The 20,768-nt window shown below is 40.7% G+C and overlaps 1 protein-coding gene across 2 annotated transcripts in view; it reads right to left on the bottom strand.

The window, feature by feature from the left end:
* Nucleotides 1-20,768, bottom strand: part of SCCPDH (saccharopine dehydrogenase (putative)) — a 77,745-nt gene that overhangs the window by 31,948 nt on the left and 25,029 nt on the right. For both annotated transcript variants that reach the window (XM_068130782.2, XM_068130781.2), the window contains one exon: nt 9,641-9,721. In XM_068130782.2, coding sequence (XP_067986883.1) covers nt 9,641-9,721 — 81 coding nt within the window. The remainder of the gene's footprint in view (nt 1-9,640; nt 9,722-20,768) is intronic.

The raw sequence follows: 20,768 nt of genomic DNA, 5'->3' as shown, positions 1-20,768 counted from the left end.
AAATCAGATCCTCTAAAAGCTTCTTCTTACATTGATTTACCCAGTGTTATCAAAAATAGAAAAGCAGTTATCAATATCAAAAATAAAGACAATAAATGTTTTCTCTGGTCTATTTTAGCACACTTACATCCTCCACATTTTCATGATGAAAGAGTATCTCATTATAAAAAATATGAGAATACATTAAATACGAAAGATCTAAAGTTTCCGATGACTTTAAATGATATTCCTAAATTTGAAAAGATGAATAATTTATCAGTTAATGTTTATGGTCTAACAGAAACAAACAACATTCAGGTTTTAAAGCTTTCTGACAATTGTAAACAAACTCATATTAATCTTCTATATTTTAATTCAGACGAAAATTCACATTATACATACATCAAAGATATTGCTAAATTAATAAAACCACAAGTCTGTAAGAGAACAAATAAAATATATATTTGTTTGCGTTGTCTTAACTTCTTCAATTCACAAGAAAGATTAGATAAACATTCAAATTATTGTGGCGAACATAAATCAACGGTAATCAATATGCCTAAAGAAGGCTCAAAGATCACATTCAAAGATGAAAATAAAAAGATCAAACATCCATTTGTTATATATGCTGATTTTGAAAGTATTTTAGAAAAAATTGATACTGCTTCTCAAGATCCAAAAGAATCATACACAAATAAATATCAAAAACATACTCCTTGTGGTTTTTGTTATTATATCAAATCATCCGTTGGTGATAAATATAACAAGTTAGAGATGTATAGAGGCTCAAATACCCCAGAGGAGTTTGTGAAACGACTAGAAAAAGACTGTGTTCGATTAACCAAGATAATGAGAGAAACCAATAAACCAATGTCCTTAACAAGTAAAGAAAAAAGGGAATTTATAAAAAACAATGTCTGTCATATTTGTGAGGAGAAAATTGGTAAAGGTCTAAAGGTTAGAGACCATTGTCATCTCACTGGTAAATATAGAGGTCCGGCTCATCAAAGTTGTAATATTAATTATCAACTCCCCTCTTTCATTCCTGTCTTTCTTCATAACAACGCTCATTATGATACACATCTATTTATCAAGGAACTCTCAAAGACTTCTGGAAGTATCTCAGCAATTCCAAACACGGATCAGAAATACATTTCATTCACAAAAACAATTCACACATCTCCTATTACTCATATCAGATTTCTTGATACATTTAAATTCATGGCAAGTCCATTGGTTAACTTGGTTCAAAATCTAAAAGAGTTTCCATGTCTTTCAGAGTATTTTTTAGATAAAGATTTTCTAACACAAAAGGGAATTTACCCCTATGACTATATGGACTCATTTGAGAGATTCAATGAAACACAACTTCCTTCAAAAGAAAATTTCTATAACAAATTAAATAATAGTCATATATCTGATAAAGATTATGTACACGCACAAAATGTTTGGGAAAAATATAACATCAAGAATCTTGGCGAGTATCACGATTTGTATCTCAAAACTGATGTGCTTTTATTGGCCGATGTATTTGAAGCCTTTAGATCTGTTTGTCGCACTGGATATGGATTGGATCCTGCTCACTACTACACAGCACCTGGATTGGCCTGGAGTGCGATGTTGAAAATGACAAAACAAGATTTGGATTTGATAACCGATGTTGATATGCTTTTGATGATTGAAAAGGCAAAAAGAGGTGGAATTTCACAAGTCTGCTCGAGTAGATACGCAAAAGCAAATAACAAATATCTTCCAAATTATGATCCAACGAAAGAGAGTTCTTACTTGATGTACTATGACGCGAACAACCTGTATGGCTGGGCAATGTCTCAGGCTCTTCCTTATGGAAAACTTAGATGGGTAAAGGAAAAAGACTACAAAAACGTTTTACAAGATGTATGTATCTCTACACAAAAAGAATTGGATGAAGAAAAAGTTGGTTATTATTTTGAAATTGATTTAAAATATCCAGAGGAACTCCATAACCTACACAAAGATCTCCCATTTGCTTGTGAGAAAGAAAGTCCAAAGAAAGAATGGTTGAGTGATTATCAACGATCGTTTGATATAGGTGAATCAACAGAAAAATTACTTACTACATTATATAACAAGAAAAATTATGTTCTACACCAAAGAAATTTGCGACAATATTTATCAAAAGGTCTAAGAGTAGAGAAGATCCATAGGGTTCTAAAGTTCAATCAAAGTCATTGGTTAAAGGGGTACATTGATTTTAATACACAAAGAAGAACAGAGTCAAAAACAGATTTTGAGAAAGACTTTTATAAATTGATGAATAATGCGGTCTTTGGTAAGACTATGGAGAATGTGAGGAAAAGACAAAATATCAGACTATCAACATCTTGGGAACAAGCATCAAAATTAATTAATAGACCGAGTTTTACTCGAGCTGAGGTCTTTACTGAGAACTTTTGTGCGATCCATTTGATTAAAGAGAGTATTGAAATGAACAAACCTATTTATATTGGAACAACAATTCTTGATTTATCAAAGTCATTAATGTATGATTACTTTTATAATAACTTGAGGAAGAAATATCAAAATGATGTTAATCTACTTTATATGGATACAGATAGTTTTATTTTGAAAATTAATACCAACGATGTTTATTCAGACATGAAAAGAGACATTAATATCTATGACACGAGTAATTACAGTCCAGAGAGTGAGTTGTTCTCTTCTAAAAATAAAAAGGTGATTGGAAAGTTCAAGGATGAATTAGGAGGAAATGTTATGAGTGAATTTGTGGGATTGAGGTCAAAGGCTTATGCTTATAAATACATTGTGAATAACGTTGAAAAGACTGATAAGAAGTTAAAAGGTGTAAAGAAAAATGTTATTAAAGAAACAATAAACTTTAAGGATTATTATAACTGTTTAACAACAAAGAAAGAAGAGTTTAGAAAGATTAATGGAATAAGAAGTTATAAACATCAATTATATTCAGAAGAGATAAATAAGAAAGCATTGGGGGCTTTTGATGATAAGAGGTTTATTTTAGAAAATGGAATTGATAGTCTCCCTTATGGTTATATAAGTATATAAGTGATAAGATATATATATAAGTGATAAGATATATATAAGTGATAAGATATACATAAGTGATAAGATATATATAAGTGATAAGATATATATAAGTGATAAGTTAAAAAGGGGGGGGGGGGGGGTTGGGGATTTTAACGGGCTACCGCCGCCTTTTTTACTATTATATAAATGATAGAACCAAGTATCAACCAGACTAAAGAGTGGAGGTGTAATCAACCTTGGTATATAAATGGAAAACATAATGAATGTGAAAAATATCAAATAGGTATAATTGAAAAGGCAACTGGTAAAAAAGTTCACAAAACAAATAAGAGAATTAATTTAAATACCGGTGAATTGGGTAAAAAAGATGGAAATATTTTTGAGTGGACGGAAAACTTTGATGGTTGTCAGGAAAATATATACTTTAATTTAAAAATGGTATGTGGCACTGGAGGCGCTCAAATAAGAACATTGAGGGAGGTTTACCATTTTATCTTAGCTCAGTTAAAATATCTTAATAAAGAACCAAACTCAAACATATTTTTTGTTAATGTATTAGACGGTGAGGAGAGTTGTAGGAGAATTAAATTATTTCCCACACAGAAACAAATATTTGTGGGGTCGATGTTTGAGTGGGTTATATTCACCAGATGATATTAAGAGTCAAAGGTTAAAAGGTCCATAAGGTCAGAAGGATCACAGGTGTTTAAGTGGTCTAATGAATAAGGATAACATGTCAAAAGGTTAGAAGGTTCGTAAAGAACAGGGTGAGAGAAATAGAGGTCTTTAGGGTCAATATGGAAGTGAATGGGTCAAAGATTAATCTGCCAGATGATATGTAGAAGAAGGATGATAGGTCTATAAGAGAAAACAAATATTTGTAGTGTTTGAGTGGTCTAATGAACAACATTAAGGATAGGTACTACAGACAAAAGGTTCATAAAGATGAGGGTGGGAGAAATAGAGGTGTTTATGATTTTTGAAAAAGACAAGGGGGTAAATGACATTAGATAGGGATTTCCCATGTTAAACGGAGGTGTCCCAGAAGCAACATTATTACACTACTACTGGTACACTGAATCTTGTGGTGAGGCAGTTGCCCTGAAACAACTTGCCTTTGCCTCTTGGAAGGCTAATCCAACTGAAGGAAATCTCAGTTCCTTCCACCAAGCTCGGAACAAGTGTGTGTCTACCCTCAGGAGTGCCAGGAAGCACTATCTCTCCTCACTCAAGAATGAACTCTCAAACCTGTCTCCTTCCTCCAAATCCTGGTGGCGTCTGGTCAAATCCGTTTCTGGTGTTTGTTCCCCCTCCATCCCCTCCCTTACCTCAAATGGCCACACAGTTGACATCGCACGTGACAAAGCCGAATGCCTCAACTCTGTGTTCGCCTCGAAATCCTTAGTCCCAAACCCATCTCTCTCTGTTCCCACCTTTCCCAGTCGAACCCAAATGCTCCTGGACTCTGTGTCCTTCTCTCCTGACAAGGTGGAGGAGTTTTTGTCAAACCTCGACTCTGATTCTGCAACTGGACCAGACGGCATCAGCCCACGGGTCCTAAAATCCTGCTCTGCCGCTCTATCTCACCCTCTCTCTGTTCTTTTCACCCTATCTTTTGCTCAAGGTCATCTGCCAGCATCCTGGAAATCAGCTAACATTACCGCTTTACACAAAAAAGGTGCAAAAACAGATCCTTGCAACTACAGACCAATCAGCCTGCTCCCAATTATCAGCAAAGTCATGGAATCCATCATTGCTTTGGATATGAAATCTTTCCTCTTCTCCAATGGCTTGATCTCTGATCATCAATTTGGTTTCAGACCAGGTCACTCTACTCTGGACATGCTGCTTCTGCTGTCTCAACAATGGATGGAGGTCCTGAATGCCAAACAGGAAATCAGAGCTGTCTCCCTTGACATATCAAGGGCCTTTGATACGGTCTGGCACCCAGCTCTGCTCACCAAACTCTCCTCCTATGGTATCCATGGAAATCTCCATGCATGGCTTGCGGACTTCCTCTCTGGTCGTAGTCAACGTGTGGCCCTGAATGGATTTCTCTCATCTCCCCTTCCTGTTCAGGCTGGAGTTCCCCAAGGAAGTGTGCTGGGCCCTGTGCTTTTTCTGGTCTTTATCAATGATCTCTCTGACTCTCTGGAAAATCCTCTCTATCTCTTTGCTGATGACTCCACTCTCTGCCGCTCCATTCCTCTTCCCTCAGATAGGCAGTCTGCAGCCTCCTCACTCTCTGAAGACCTGGACAAAATCACAGACTGGTCAAACAAGTGGAACATGTCTTTCAATCCTGCCAAATCTCACTCTCTTACTATGTCTCTCCGAAAAGATCGACTGGACAACCCTCCCATCTACTTTCTCAACAATCCTCTCCAAGAAGTTCTGTCACTCAAGCTTTTGGGTCTCACTATCTGCCATGATCTTTCTTGGGAAAACCACATTTCCAAGCTGGCCTCCAAAGCCAGTCGCCGACTGGGCATCCTCCGTCGTGCGAAGTCCTTCCTCGGCACACCTGAGCTCCTCACCACATACAAGGCTTTCATCCGCAGCTCAATGGAATACTGTTCTCCCCTATGGGCTGGTGCTCCTGCCTCACACCTGGCTCGGCTTCACGCTGTTGAATCCAAAGCTTTCAAAATCATTGGAATCTCCCGCGATGAAGCTATCTCTGAGGGCCTTTCACTCACTCACCGCAGGCAGGTAGGTGGTCTTTCTGTCTTCTACCGACTCCTCTCCGGCCTTGCTCCCCCAGCTCTCTCCGTGCTCTGTCCCCCAAATATTCCTACAGGTCGCACAAGATCTGCCAGCAACCCTCTGATGGTTAAACTGCCGAAATCTCGGCTCTCTGCTCACCTTCACTCTTTCATTCCTCTTTTCTCCCGCCTGTGGAACAAACTCCCACACTCCCTTCAATCCCTCTCCTCCCTCCAGGTCTTTAAAACAGCTGTTCACCACCATCTCTTATCTTCCCCCATCCATAACCTTGATCTTTTCTACCCCCACTAATTCACCCCAGATCCACCTTGTTTGAAATTCCAACTTATTTCCTGGAAATCCTGGCAGTGTCCATATGTTTATACCTCTCCCACCCCCCCCCCCTTCACATGCCTCCCTCCCTTCACATGCCTCCCCCCTTCACATGCCTCCCCCCCAAAGCCCTCTCCCTCCCACAGATCTCTCGATGTCTCCATGTCTCTCGGTCCCTGCTCTCAAATGTTGTGTTTGTGTCCTTCCCCCTCTCTCCCCATCTTGTCTACCGCTCCCCATGTTATTTGTTTTATGTGTCTGTTTGTCTTTCTGTGTGATTAATTTTCGCTCTTTCACGAGCCTCGATCTTGTATACAAAAAAAAAAAAAAAAAAAAAAAAAAAAAAAAGGACAGTGAACGAGGGCATCTACCCATTGTGGGACTATGCAGAGGCATATTGGCGACAGTCGTGTTGCTCTCGTTTTTTAAATTTCTTAAGCGATTCTTCACTATCGAGAGGTAGGGCCAAACACGATCTATAACATAATATTTCAAAAGGATATGTATGGATTATGACAAAACTCAGTGGATGAGTTGGTTAGGTGACAAGAACAAGCATATTAGATTTTGGTTCAGGGCCGGTCCAGAACTGGCCTATTATTGGGATACAAAACAAACTGTTCAGCCTGGTGGAGGTATGTTTCATTATGTGATGTCCGAGTGCATTGTGTTTCCAAATAATGTGACTTGCACAGAATAACAAGGGAACCTTTCTTTTAAACTTTTTTTTGCTTTTACCATTTGAGCTTTTGTCAAATTTTCAACAAACCTTCATTTTGAGAACATGGAGAACACCAACTTTCAAAAGGTCAAGGCCATATAAAATCATCAATTTTCATTAGACGGACTTGAAATTGGAGCAGAATTTGCATATTGGGTCAACAAATTGGTTCAGCAATCAAAAGGTCAAAGCCAATTGTTTTTTAAGGTCCAATGGTCAAGGTAGCGGCGACCAATCTTGCAAGTACAGGTCTATCACCGCTTGTTTGTTTATCTGTCACTGTCCATGCCACAACTTTTTTTAACCATTTGAGATTTTGTGATCAGACTTTCAAGTAACCTTTATTATGAGAATATGGAGTAGTCTAATTAATAAATTTGACATTTATTTTTTAGCTGTTGATTTTGTCAAGTCTAGAGTACAAAGCAAACAAGGATGAGCTTTGCATTTTGGGATGCTTTGTCATTCAGTTGTTGGATCTTGGGGAGAGATGGGGGGGGAAAGGGCAAGGCATACTGGGCCTGGTACTGTGAGCTCGATATGTGAATAATCTGTATCCATATTGGAACATGTAATTAGCCCGTCCTTTGTGTGTCTATCTGTCTGTCAAGGCCATAATCTTTTTCCCATTTGAGCTTTTGTCAAATTTTCAACAAACCTTTATTATGAGAATATGGACAAGGCTAATTAATAATTTGGGTAACCGTTCAATGGGTCAAAGGAAATTCAAGAGGCAACAATGATATTTTACTTAAATTCAGCACACCAACAAATAATTTATGGAGGAAAACTTGGAATATTTTGACCAATTGCAACCCAAAAGTGCAAACTAAACTCACAGTGCTTCAAAGCCAGTCGCCGACTGGGCATCCTCTGTCGTGTGAAGTCCTTCCTTGGCACACCTGAGCTCCTCTCAACATACAAGGCTTTCATCCGCAGCTCAAAGGAATACTGTTCCCCCCTCTGGGCCGGTGCTCCTGCCTCACACCTAGCTCGGCTTCACGCTGTTGAAACCAAAGCTTTCAGAATCATTGGAATCTCCTGCGATGAAGCTATCTCCGAGGGCCTTTCACTCACTCACCGCAGGCATGTTGGTGGTCTTTCTGTCTTCTACAGACTCCTCTCCGGCCTTGCTCCCCCAGCTTTCTCTGTGCTGTTCCCCAAATATTCCTACAGGTCGCACAAGATCTGCCAGCAACCCTCTTATGGTTAAACTGCCAAAATCTAGGCTCTCTGCTCACCTTCACTCTTTCATTCCCCTTTTCTCCCACCTCTAGAACAAACTCCCCCACTCCCTTCAATCCCACTCCTCCCTCCAGGTCTTCAAAACAGCTGTTCACCACCATCTCTTATCTTCCCCAATCCAAAACCTCGATCTTTTCTACCCCCACTAATTTTTACCCCAGATACACTTTTTTGAAATTCCAACTTCTTTCCTGGAAGTCCTTGCAGCTCTCCCCATCTTGTCTACCGCTCCCCATTTTGTGTTTTGTGTGTCGGTTTGACTTTTTGTGTGATTAATGTTCGCTCTTTCAGGAGCCTCAATCTTGTATACAAAAGGAAGAAAAAAAACCAAAAAAAAAAAACCCCGAGACGCCGTTATCGTCAGGAATGGTGACTTGTACGCAAGTCCAAGCAGAGACTTCCAAGTTCATGAAGTCCATCTCTAATTGAGTTTAGTGGGATACCTGAGTGTGGCTTTCACAAGGCGTTCATGATTTGGAGAGGCATCTGAAGATGAGCTGAAGCGCCTTCAACATCAACGTTGAATGAAGATGCTCAAGCTGGTTTCTTCTCTTCTGAAATCAGCAAAGTGGGATCAGAATTCCTGTATCAAGCTCTCAAAGTCAGCAGCAAATCTGTTTCCTTTGCCTGGGATTCCATTACCAAGGACATCGAGTCAGGTTGGAAAGTGAGATGCGTTATGTTGCCAGAGCTGCATTTTCCACAACCGCAGTTCGTTTTGAAAAGATTTGATGTGGTTGTACAACTCGTGAATCAGTTGAGCTCTTTTCTGCAATTTGATGTTCAAGTCAATGAGACGTCATAATTTCGACGAGGAATTCCAAATCGGCCAGCCAATCGTCATCTTGTACTTTTAGCATGTCCATGACGGGCGATACCGCGTCCGTGAAATCATAGAATCGTTTCAACATTTTACCATTACCGAGCCAGCATATGTCGGAATGATAGACGAGATCTTCCTCCTTTGAATCCAGGTCATCAAGGGAACCTCGGAACTGGCGATGATTCAAAGCCCGTGTATTGAAAAAGTAGATGCAGGTTATGACTTGGCCAATAACAACCTTAAACTCAAACGCCTTGGTGCAGAGGTTCTCTTGGTGTATACCAGTGGAAGACTGTTCTTCCAGGTCCAAGCCCTGACCACAGTATTCTCTTTAATCCACGCAACTCGGCTGATCTTGGAGCCTACCAACTACAGCCTCTGTCCAGTCAGTTGAAATACCACTCAGTTTCTCCCACTTGAGTTCAAAGCGGTCAAATGCACCTATCACCTGTGAGAAAAGATCCTCTCCCACAATCGTCCTTTTCATCAATTGAAGGGCTTGTAGTTCCTCGATGACACTGAAATAATAATCGACTCCTCTGACGAAGATGGATATAATGAAACCTGAGCTTAATGGACTTAAATGGACGAAGATGGATAATGAAACCTGAGCAGTTGTCTCGATGCACGTTCGAAACTGATGATCCCACTCGCTACGTCAATCCATACATTTGTGCCAATTTCCTTGACTTTCATGCAAATGCAAAGCAAATATAAGCTTCTTCCTGAGCTTTAGAAACTGAGAATGCCATGAAAAAATAAATATAATAAAACAAAACTTATACCTTTGGTTCACCGCAGATATCCACATAGTTGGCCCCATTTTCCACACACGCCTTCACAACCGGCTCTCCGTAAAACCTGTACTGTTTGACACAAGATGAACAACAACAGGATCATTCACACCCATCCACCCCACAATTACCTTCTTATAAAATATGGAGGCATTTCTGCTCTAGGTTCAGAAAGTATTCCATAACCACATCAATTTCCATAGAATAAGTGCATAAGGAATGTTTTCTGATCAATTATAATTATTGGAAGAAAAAAAAACCTTTTTTTTTTAAAGCCATTTAAGGTTTGTTGTCCTTTTCACTCATTTTTCACATTACTTCATAACAGGCCTCAATTATTTTTTTATATTCACAAACACTTGGGTGACATAGTTACATAGTAACATTACCTTCTGTATTTGTGTGGATTTATTACCCCACGCACGAATCGCAAAAGTGGGGTTGAGCAATTGTTTCACTCTGTCTGTCTATAGACGGGTATGATCAAGGAACTACTTCATTTCAATTCAATTATATATTTTACACACGAGAGGGGGTGAGGACCTCCACGGGGTACTTCAGGCTGTACCCTGCCAATATGTAATTGGAATTGTCATGGTTCTCTTTTTGAGGCAATGCTTTATGGCTGGCTGCCCTTCCTGACGCCAACCCTTTTAGTCGCCTCTTACGACACGCAGGGATACGGTGTACCTATTCTAAACCAGGGTACACACCGGAGACCAGGGTACACCCCACGTGGAGATCGGTTTCTGACGTTTGGGACATGGAATGTAGGGACAATGACAGGGAGATCAGGAGAAGTGGTGGAAGTATTGGTCAGAAGAGTGGACATATGTTGTGTGCAGGAGCCGAGATGGAAGGGAAATGGTGTGAGAATGGCAAAGGGTAGGCAGAGACAGAAATACACGTTTGTGTGGCAAGGGTGCCCAGAAGGAGTGCATGGTGTTGGTGTCCTGTTTTCTGATGAGTTTGTAGACAGTGTGGTGAGTGTGACGAGAGTGAGTGAAAGGTTGATGGTGAAAATGCTGATTTGAAAGCTCTTGGTGAACGTCATCTATGCCCCGCAGGTCGGTCGGAGCGATGAAGAGAAGAACCAGTTCTGGTGTGTGATAGAGAAGCTGATGGAAAACGTGAAAGATGAGGAAGTTGTTGTGGTATGAGGAGACTTAGGCCCCAGTCACACCGGGCCTGCGACCAGGTTACGACCTCGCTGCGACCGAAAAAAATTTGAATCGCGGGCCAATCGTAGAAAGAGCACGCGACTGGTCGCAGAGGTCGTGGGTGATCGCCAGAGCAAAATCAGTCGCAGCAAGGTCGATGGTCATGTTCAAAACTTCTGACCTGCGATTCCAAATCGTAAGAGGTCGTAGACAGGTCTTACATGGTCGTACCACCAGTCGCGCATGATCGTGGGTCAAGTAGTCGCACGATTGGTCGTGCTACTGGTCCTGCCACCTGACGATTGGTGGTGCCACCTGTCGTACAACCTCACGATCGGTAGTGCGGCCAGTCACGACCTGTCCCGACTGGTTGCGCGACCTTACGATTGGTGGTACCACCAGTTAGCTCGAGACCAGTATATTTGGAGTGGCTTCTGGGGTTCAGGTCGCTCTCCACTACGACACCCGAAGACTACACTACTACAAATCTACTCCACTACTACAATACATACACTACACTACTACGACAATCCACAATCTACTACACTACTACTAATACTACTACTACTACTACTACAATCTACTACACTACACGACTACTACAAATCTACTACACTACTACAAAATCTCCCCGACATCAGATTCGGGATCTTGCTCCGGCTGGGTACTATTCCCACGGCCCTTTCCCTTCTTGGGAGGCATAGCGAATTATAGTTTCGGTTGAAAATTTCGACGAAGTGTACTCCTTGAGAGGCTGGTGACGACTGATGCTGACGCACGGTCGCGAGCCTTTCTATCTGATCGAGCGACCCATCTCACGACTGGCTGCGATCGATCGTGCGAGCGGTCGCATGTCGCCACGATTGATCGTACGAGTGGTCGCAGGTCACCCCCACTATTCGCATGATTACCTACGATTGATCTTGTGATCGATCTTCTACAATCGTTGGTGATCGCACGACCACGCGTACCACCAATCGTACGATGACCTACCACCAGTCCTAAGAGCAATCACAGTATGTGATCGCAAATGGAGATCGTAGCAAACATTGCTGATTGGTCGTACCTCGGCCAAATTGCCGCCAATCGCACGATCCAGTGTGACTGAGGCCTTAAATGGACATGTGGGAAGGAGTACAGACGGTTTTGAGGGAGTCCATGGGGGTTACGGATATGGTGTGAGGAATGGAGAATGTGAAAGGATTTTGGAGTTTGCTGATGGAGCTGATTTGTGATACTCCAGTTCCAGAAAGCGGATAATAAGCTTGTTACATACACGTCAGGTGGGTCGACGACAACCGTTGACTACCTGATGGTGCGTCGGCGAGATAGGGGGAACCTACGGGACACAAAGGTGATCCTGGGGGAGGAGGCTGTTTCACAGCACCACTTGGTTGTCTGCGACGTAAGAGTAGAAGGAGAATGGGGGTTCTAGGACACATACAATTTAACATTGAAGTCAATGGGGAAAATGAAGGAAACTTATTGACTAGCACTCGAGCTCACCAAAAATTGCACCCCCTTTCCTCCCTCCCACATTTTTCATTATACTCATACAAAGACCCAACAAATACTTTTCATTTTTAGGTAATAGGTTAATTTTCTTAAAAGCAGAATCGCCATCTAAAATATTGATAAATATTACATTAGAATTTAATTCTCGGTTTAGGTATCGCTGTTGAGCCAATAAGAAATGATAAACTTCTCTTAATGATCTCATCTGACCCCTCCGGAACTACATATCATTTTGAGATTATAGTAAATTATTTTCCCATTGATTTCTTGGTAACCATCAAAGTTTTCAGTCCACTCAAGGATGTTGCCTCTGAGAGCCTCTAACTTATTCATATTTAAATTTATTTGCTTGTTTTATCTACTCTTACTACTGTTATTTCTTCAATAATACATTTGATATTTCTCACATTCATGATGTTTTCCATTTATATACCAAGGCTGTCTATGCCTCCACTCTTTAGTTTGGTTAATGCTTGGTTCTATCATTTATATATCAGTAAAAAAAGGCGGCGGTAGCCCGTTTAAATCCCTAACCCCCCCTTTTTTATCTTAACACTTATGCTTATCGTATCACATATATTTAACTTACCACTTATAATTATCTTATCATTATACTTATCCCAACACTTATATCCATAAGGTACACTATCAATTCCATTTTCTAAAATAAACCTCTCATCATCAAAAGCTCCCAACACCTTCTTATTTACCTCTTCTGTATATAATTGATGTTTATAACTTCTTATTGTACTCATTTTTCTATACTCTTCTTTCTCATAGGTCAAACAGTTATATTAATTTTCAACGTTTATTGATTCTTTTATAACATTTTTCTTTATTCCTTTTAACTTTTTATCACTCTTCTCAATATTATTAACCACATACTGCCTTTGATCTTAATCCTTTAAATTCACTCATTATCTTTCCACCCAATTCATCCTTAAACTTTCCAATAACCTTTTTATTCTTTGAAGAAAACAACTTATCATCCGACTTATATAATTTTTTAAAATATATTCTTTATATCATCCGACTTATAAATTACTTGTATCATATATATAAATATCATCAATCATATCTGAATAAACATCTTCTGTATTAATTTTCAAAATAAAACTATCTGTATCCATATAAAGTAGATTAACTACTATATATTAATCATCTTGATATTTCTTCCTTAAGTTATTGTAAAAGTAATCATACATTAATGGCTGATAAACCAAGAATTTATATTCCTATATAAATAGGTTTATCCATTTCAAAACTCTTTTTGCATATGAATAGCACAAAAGTTCTCTGAAAACACCTCTGCTCTTTGAAAACTGGGTCGATTCATTAATTTTGTTGCTTGTTTCCAAGATGTAGCAAGTCTTATGTTTTGTCTATTCCTAACATTTTCCATTGTCTTTCCAAATACAGCATTATTCATCAATTTATAAAAGTCCTCAAAATCTGTCTTTGCCTCTGTTATTCTCTTTGTATTAAAATCAATATATGTTTTCAACCAATTACTTTAGTTAAACTTTAAAACTCTATGAATCTTCTTTATTTTCAACCCTGCTGATAAACATCCTCTCAAGTTCCTTTGGTGTAAAACATAATTTCCTTTATTGTATAATGTAGGAAGTAATTTTTCTGTTGATTTACCTCTTGTATTAAATGATTGTTGATAATCACTTAACCATTCTTTTCTTGGTCTTTCTTTATCAGGAGCATAAGGCAGATCTTTATGTTTATTATGAAGTTCGTCAGGATATTTCAAATCAACCTCAAAATAATATCCAATTTTAGCTTTATCCAATTCTTGTTGAGTAGAGATAACGATATCCTGTAAAACTTTTTCATAGTCTTTCTCTTTAACCCATTTGAGTTCTCCATAAGGTAGGGATTGAGACATTGCCCATCCATACAAATGATTAGCATCGTAATACATCAAGTAAGAAATATCTTTTGTAGTATCATAATTAGGAAGATATTTGTTGTTAGCTTCAGCATATCTCTTCGAACATACTTGAGATATTCCACCTCCTTTAGCCTTTTCTATCATCAAGAGCATATTTACATCACTGATTAAATCCAAATCCTGTTTTGTCATTTTTAACATAGTGCTCCAATCCAATCCAGGGGCAGTATAATAGTGAGTGGGGTCTAATCCATCGGAATTTTTATTATGACAGACGGTTCTAAAGGTCTCAAATACATCAGCCAAAAGTAATACATCAGTTTTAAGATAATCGTGATACTCTCCAAAGTTCTTTGCATTAAACTTTTTCCAAACATTTTGTGCTCGAGTATAATCTTTATCAGTTATATGACTTTTATTTAACTCATTATAGAAACTTTATTTTGGGGGAAGTTGTGTTTCTTTAAACCTCCCAAAGGAATTCATATAGTCATATGGATATAATCCCTTTTGTGATAAGAGTTCAATCTCTTTTTGATTTTAGAAATGTGATACAAGACTCAGAAAGTTTTTAATATTTGATACCAAGTTAGATAATGGACTTGCCATGAATTTCAATGTATCAAGAAACCCGATATGAGTTATAGGAGATGTATGAATTGGTTTTGTGAATGAAATGTATTTCTGGTCTGTGTTTGGAATTGCTGAAATGTCTCCAGATGTTTTTGAAAGTTAATTAATAAATAGATGCGTATCATAATTGGCATTGAAGAAAAACAGGAATGAAAGAGGGAAGCTTAAAATTGAGATTACAATTTTGATGAGCGGGTCCTCTATATTTACCTGTGAGATGGCAATGATCTCTTACCTTTAGACCTTCACCAATTTTTTTCTTCACAAATATGACAGACAGCCTTTGGCTGCCTAAATTTCCTTTTTTCCACCTTCGTTAAGCACATTGGTACATTGGTTTTTCCCATTATTGTAGATAATTGAATACAGTCCTTTTCCAGTTGCCTTACAAACTCATCCGAGGCATCTTCTCCTCTGTGAAGTTCTAACTTGTTGTATTCATCACCAACGGATGATTTGATATAATAACAGAAACCACAATGAGTATGGTTTTGATATTTACTCGTGTATGATTTTTTTTGGCTTCAGAGAAGCAGTATCTATCTTTTCAAGAATACTTTCAAAGTCAGCATACATCACGAATGGATGTTTTATAGTTTTGTTGAAATCATTGAACGATACATTTGAACCTTCCGCCGGCATATTAATTACAGTGGATTTATGATCGCTACAGTATTTTGAATGCTGGTTTAATCTTTCTTTAGTATGAAAGAATTTGAGACATCGCTTACAAAGATATTGTTGCGGAACTGCCGCCGGCCTTCTCCCCTTATCAAGGGCGGATTAATCCCCTTGTCTTTACTGACCTGGCGCGACCCGAGACCTATTATGTCCCTTCCGGACAGCGCCAAATAGGGTTTCAGGACCAAATTCGCTCGTACCTAAGTACTAGCGCTGCCCTGGAAGCGAGGAAATAAGCCTCGCACAAACCACGTGTGATGGTGATACGCCGAGCGGTTTGCGTACACGTGATCCGCGCCGTTATAGATAATGGAACCCGATTCAAGCGATCTTATTCGTGCCACGCTTAGTCAATGGAGAAATCACAAATACGATCGAATAAGAAGAAAAGGAGGAACAAATAGATTTAATTATTATTGCACGTATTTACAGCTCAGGACGAAGAGACACAGGGAAATCCTTAGACAGTCTTATTCTTCATACCCCAGGACAAACAGGCCCGTCTCACTCACACTCACACGGCGATTGCTGATGGGCAGGGTGATGTTCTCCAGCACCGCGGTGGTCGTCCAGGATCGGCTCCATCTCACTCTCCACGTTCCCCGGCACGTCCCACGAAGATGGAGGTAGGTGAAGGCAGGAACTCGTATCGTGTCGCTCGAACAAAGCGGCAATAATCTCGGGGCGAACGGTAGAGGGCGGACTTTGCGCGGCTGGCGGTTATTCAGCCGCGTTCTCGCTTTCACTGAACCGCGCAAGTTATAACCACCCTGGCTGCGCCCACGTATTTCTCGTCACCAAGTTCATACAGCGTGAATGATTCTCTTCAAGTGCGTCTCCTTTCTCCGAACTCAGAACTCCTTGACAACTTGACGAGCGCCTGCCTCTCCCTTCTCATAACTCAACTCACGAGTGCCTCTTCCTTCTCATAACTTGACGAGCGCGTAACTCAACTGGCGCCTCTCCCATAACTGGACTGAGGTGGGGGCTTCGCGCAAAGGGTTTTATTGCCACGCCCTTAGCCTGATCGAATCTCCCAACCACGCCCTGTGACGCAGTTCTGCAGCCACATGCTGGGAGCCCTGATTGGGTGACATGCTTAGCGTCCCCACTGCCGCCGCGCCGACCTCGTGTTAACTCGACTCGTGAGCAACCAATGCTTAACAAACTGGATCGAGCCTGTAGAGGTGGAATGGTTTGTAGAAGTAGGGCCTATCCTCCTGTCTTTACAACAACGCAGGATTAACATTGGAAGGGGCCTACTCTCACATATACTAAGACATAACTATACTACAAATGAGGCTACATGTTGCTCGTGTGACTAACTAGGGGGGGGAAACCTTTAACCTTTATTGAGTTTACTGTACAAATCTCAAAACCGCAACAATATGTTTTACATTTTCTATTGATTTATTACCCCACTATATGTTACATATATGAATGTTACCCCACATCTTTTCATTAATTTTAATTATTATATTAATTAATTATTATTCATCTCTTATTAATTATTATTAATCTCTTCTTGGAGAAGAGGATAAGGAAGCAACATTTTCTATTGACTACTTGTGAGGTGATTAATCTTGATAAATTTTTGATGTAATCATTGTGAGAATTTTCTTGAGCTAAAACAAAGAAGGTCAATGTGTGTTTTATCAACTTTATAGTTATCAGAAAATTTTAAAATCTGAACTTGGTTTGTATCCGTTAATTCATATACATAAACAGAAAGATGATTCATTTGCTCAAATTTAGGTATATCTACCAATGACATTGGAAACTTTAAATCTTTAACATTTAACGTACTTTCATATCTCTTATAATGAGATACTTTTTCTTGATTCTTATTTTGAGGATGTCGGTGAGCGAGAACGGACCATAGGAAACATTTATTATCTTTATTTTTAATATTTTAATAGGGTGTTTAAAAAAAAAAAAAAACTTTTCATTTTTACTATTCAAGAGCCTAGATTTATGAAAGTTTTTTTTTTCCTGAAGCAGGTTTACCCACAATATTAATAATAATAGTTGTCATTTATGTGATTATTTATAAAATAAAAAATATATCAGTTAGTATCTCATCTTGTTTCATAACAACATATTTATATTTTCCAGTCGTGTGTTTCATATAATCCCCAAATTCCAATTTACTACATAATGTAGAACAATTGTCTCCAAAAATTATTTACATCTATTGAATTTAAATTGAATAAAATAAAAGTATTGGCATTGTTTCTTATTGAGCGACGAGGGAGTTGAAAGTACGATTGACTGAGATAAATACAATTACAAGAAGAATGTGCCCCCTCTTGTGTAGTAGCTATCCATAACCGTTTGGTTTCTCTCATTAACACAATCATCAAAGATAACGAGGTTCTTTTTTGATTCATCTAAATCTTGGGGTGAAGGTATATTATCCGTATTATCACTGAGAATACAAGTTATATGTTTAATGTTTTGATTTCTTTTTTGTATCACAAAATAGTTGTATTGTTACAGACGTGGCTTGGATGTTATTTACCGAGCGGTTTTATGGTATGACCACGTCTGCACAAGTTACCCGATTGTGCTCGAACGTCGACGAAGCCGCGCCACGCTGGCTCAATAGGAAAGAGAAGACACCCGGCTGGGTTATAATGACACAATACGACACCAGGGGTTCAGTTCTCAAGACCTCCGGAGGAGGTTATATTCGTGCGGAAGGTCAGATTACAGGGACGAGAGGTACATCATAGGAAGACAGGCACTTAGACACACTCTTATATTAACCCCGGACAGACGACAGACACACGGGACAAAAGGCTGACTCACACGGGGGTTGATGAAAAGGAAAGGCAGGTCGCGATGGCTCAAGGTGCACTCTTGGCTCAAGGCAGAATCGACTCGGTCCGGTCCAGAGATGCGGGGAGGTATCGTCGCGCTGGGGGTGGCGGTGGCTTCTCTCTCCAGTCTCCAAGCTGAGGCGCATCTGACGTCACATCCGGCGCGGGGCCGCGTATATCCGGCGGGGAGTGACACGCCCTCGGCTCGTTAGCTCCGCCTCGTGGAATCGGCACGTTGCTTCTCATTGGGTGCGTGCGGGGGGGGGTTACTGGCTCCGCCCCTGACGAGGAGCTGACAGCCAGCCCCTTCGGGGTAACCCCGTGGAGCGCATGGTCTGGAGCTAATCGAGCCGGTGTGAGGACGCATCCTCCCCCGCTCCGCCGCCATCTCCTCTGTTGTTGTTGTAATTGTTGTTGTAGTTGTTGTTATTGTTGTTGTTTGGGGAAGAAGATGGGAGGAGGTATGGGAAAGGTCCTAAACTCACTACTGGTGCCATATAATCACATTCTGGTGCAACGAAGAGTCATAATTAATGGAAACGAGGCCTTAACTGACATAGATTAAGAATAACTAGGAAGATGTCCGAAAGTTGTCTACGTGTGGTGCGGTGGACCTGGGCACGACATTTAATGGGGGAATAAGGGGAAGGTCGGCTCTACTGATTGTTATTTACATGCAATGGGACTAGGGAATGGGGGATTGGGGAAAGTTGGGGAGTATTGGAGAAAATAGGGGAATATTTACAAGCGGATATGGAGGCCAAATTCCATATTCGCAACATTGCACCCTTCTCTACCCTCGGGGCGTCCCGACCCGATAAATTTTTACCTACTTTAGTGTGGCACGCAATGTAGTTCCCTCTACTATTAACTCTACCCTGAGTGCGACAGTTTTACAGATATTCACAAATGAGTAAATATGTCCCCCTGCGACGTTGCACCCTTCTCCTCACAGAAACACACCCACAGGATAACCGAATCCGGAAAGAATTCTCAAACTACACATACAGCCGGTAGGGAGCATTATTTACAAGATTACGCTGATATCTACACTACGATCCAGGACCTGTCTTTGGAGGAACACATGCAGATGTTATGCATAGAGAGAGCGCGCTTGCCAGCATCGATACACCAACCCACGAGTGCTCTGTGGCCGACGGCCTTTAATAACGTGCAGAGCACCCTTCCCGAGCATCAAAAGCACCACCCCACCACCAATCGGTGCAGTCACCATTGTTCATTGGAATAAAAATAAATTCGACAACCCCTAACCCTGCAGGTGTCTCTTGCTCTTCGTGTGGCCTTCAGTGGTGTTAATTAAAAGTGGTTCACCTTTATGGCATAGGTGCCACGTTGACCCATAGGTCCTTCCACGGGTGGTGCTTGGCCGCAAAAGAGCTGCGGTCCATTGTGGGTGGCCACAAACATTGCGGTCCATATGGTGTATCGATCCAGGCAGCCAACAGCGAAAGTGCAGGCCCACAACTGCGCAGCCAGCACCTCTCTTTCCTCTCTCTCTACCCCAAAGCCAGATCCTCGGAGGTGGGAGACAAAAGAAGCAGACAAGTGAGTAAGGTGGTAAGGGCGCAAAAGTGCACGCAATATAAGGTAATGCACACTGGGGGCACATGGGAACCAGGTGAGACAGGTACGTTCCTATCGTACGCCCCCCCCCCCCCACCAGGTAACCTACATGGCCCCTCCCTTACCCCTTACTGTATCCACACAACACAACACTACCCATAAACATCTACTTTACAAATCAACAAACATCCCTACTGTCTTCCCCGTTCCTCCCATAAACCAAATTCGTCTTCTCTCCCTCCTAACCAATCAAATTTGCCATTTTCAACTCTCATCAAAATTTGCCATTTTCAACTCAACATCAAAATTTGCCATTACCAATTCATCATCAGTCCCTCCTAGGGAGGGAGAGATGGAATCACCCCAATGTCTCATCCACGTCGTGATGCGTCTCACAAATCCACACAGCGATTCATCTCCTGCAACAAAACAAAGAAAACACAGGTGTGGAGTCATCATCATCACCACAGGTAAGTGGCTGCGTATGGTGCGACAGGTTCATCAATCCTAACTATCTCCTAAATGACTTTAACAACTTTACACTACCCGGGGTCTCTCTCCGGCCAAACCATTGGCCCTCTTACACTATGGGTTCTAAAAACCAATTCCCATTGGCCAAACTGTGGTGCTCTTCAATTTGGGGTCTCACTCCCCCGATTCATCTCCCGGTGCCCTCGCACAATTTCTGGGCTGCGGCGTGTACCTCTCCCAGTGGGTCTACCCACCTGCACACCTCCACCACTGCAGTTGCCTCCGAGCTTACCTGCTCCTTGCCCTAACCTAACTACCTGGGGAAGGCCCTCTGGCACTCTCCCCACTCG

The sequence above is a fragment of the Myxine glutinosa genome, chromosome 11, assembly GCF_964187855.1.
Source record: "Myxine glutinosa chromosome 11, kmMyxGlut1.1, whole genome shotgun sequence".
Classification (NCBI taxonomy): domain Eukaryota; kingdom Metazoa; phylum Chordata; class Myxini; order Myxiniformes; family Myxinidae; genus Myxine; species Myxine glutinosa.
This window is presented reverse-complemented; position numbering and strand designations above follow the sequence as displayed.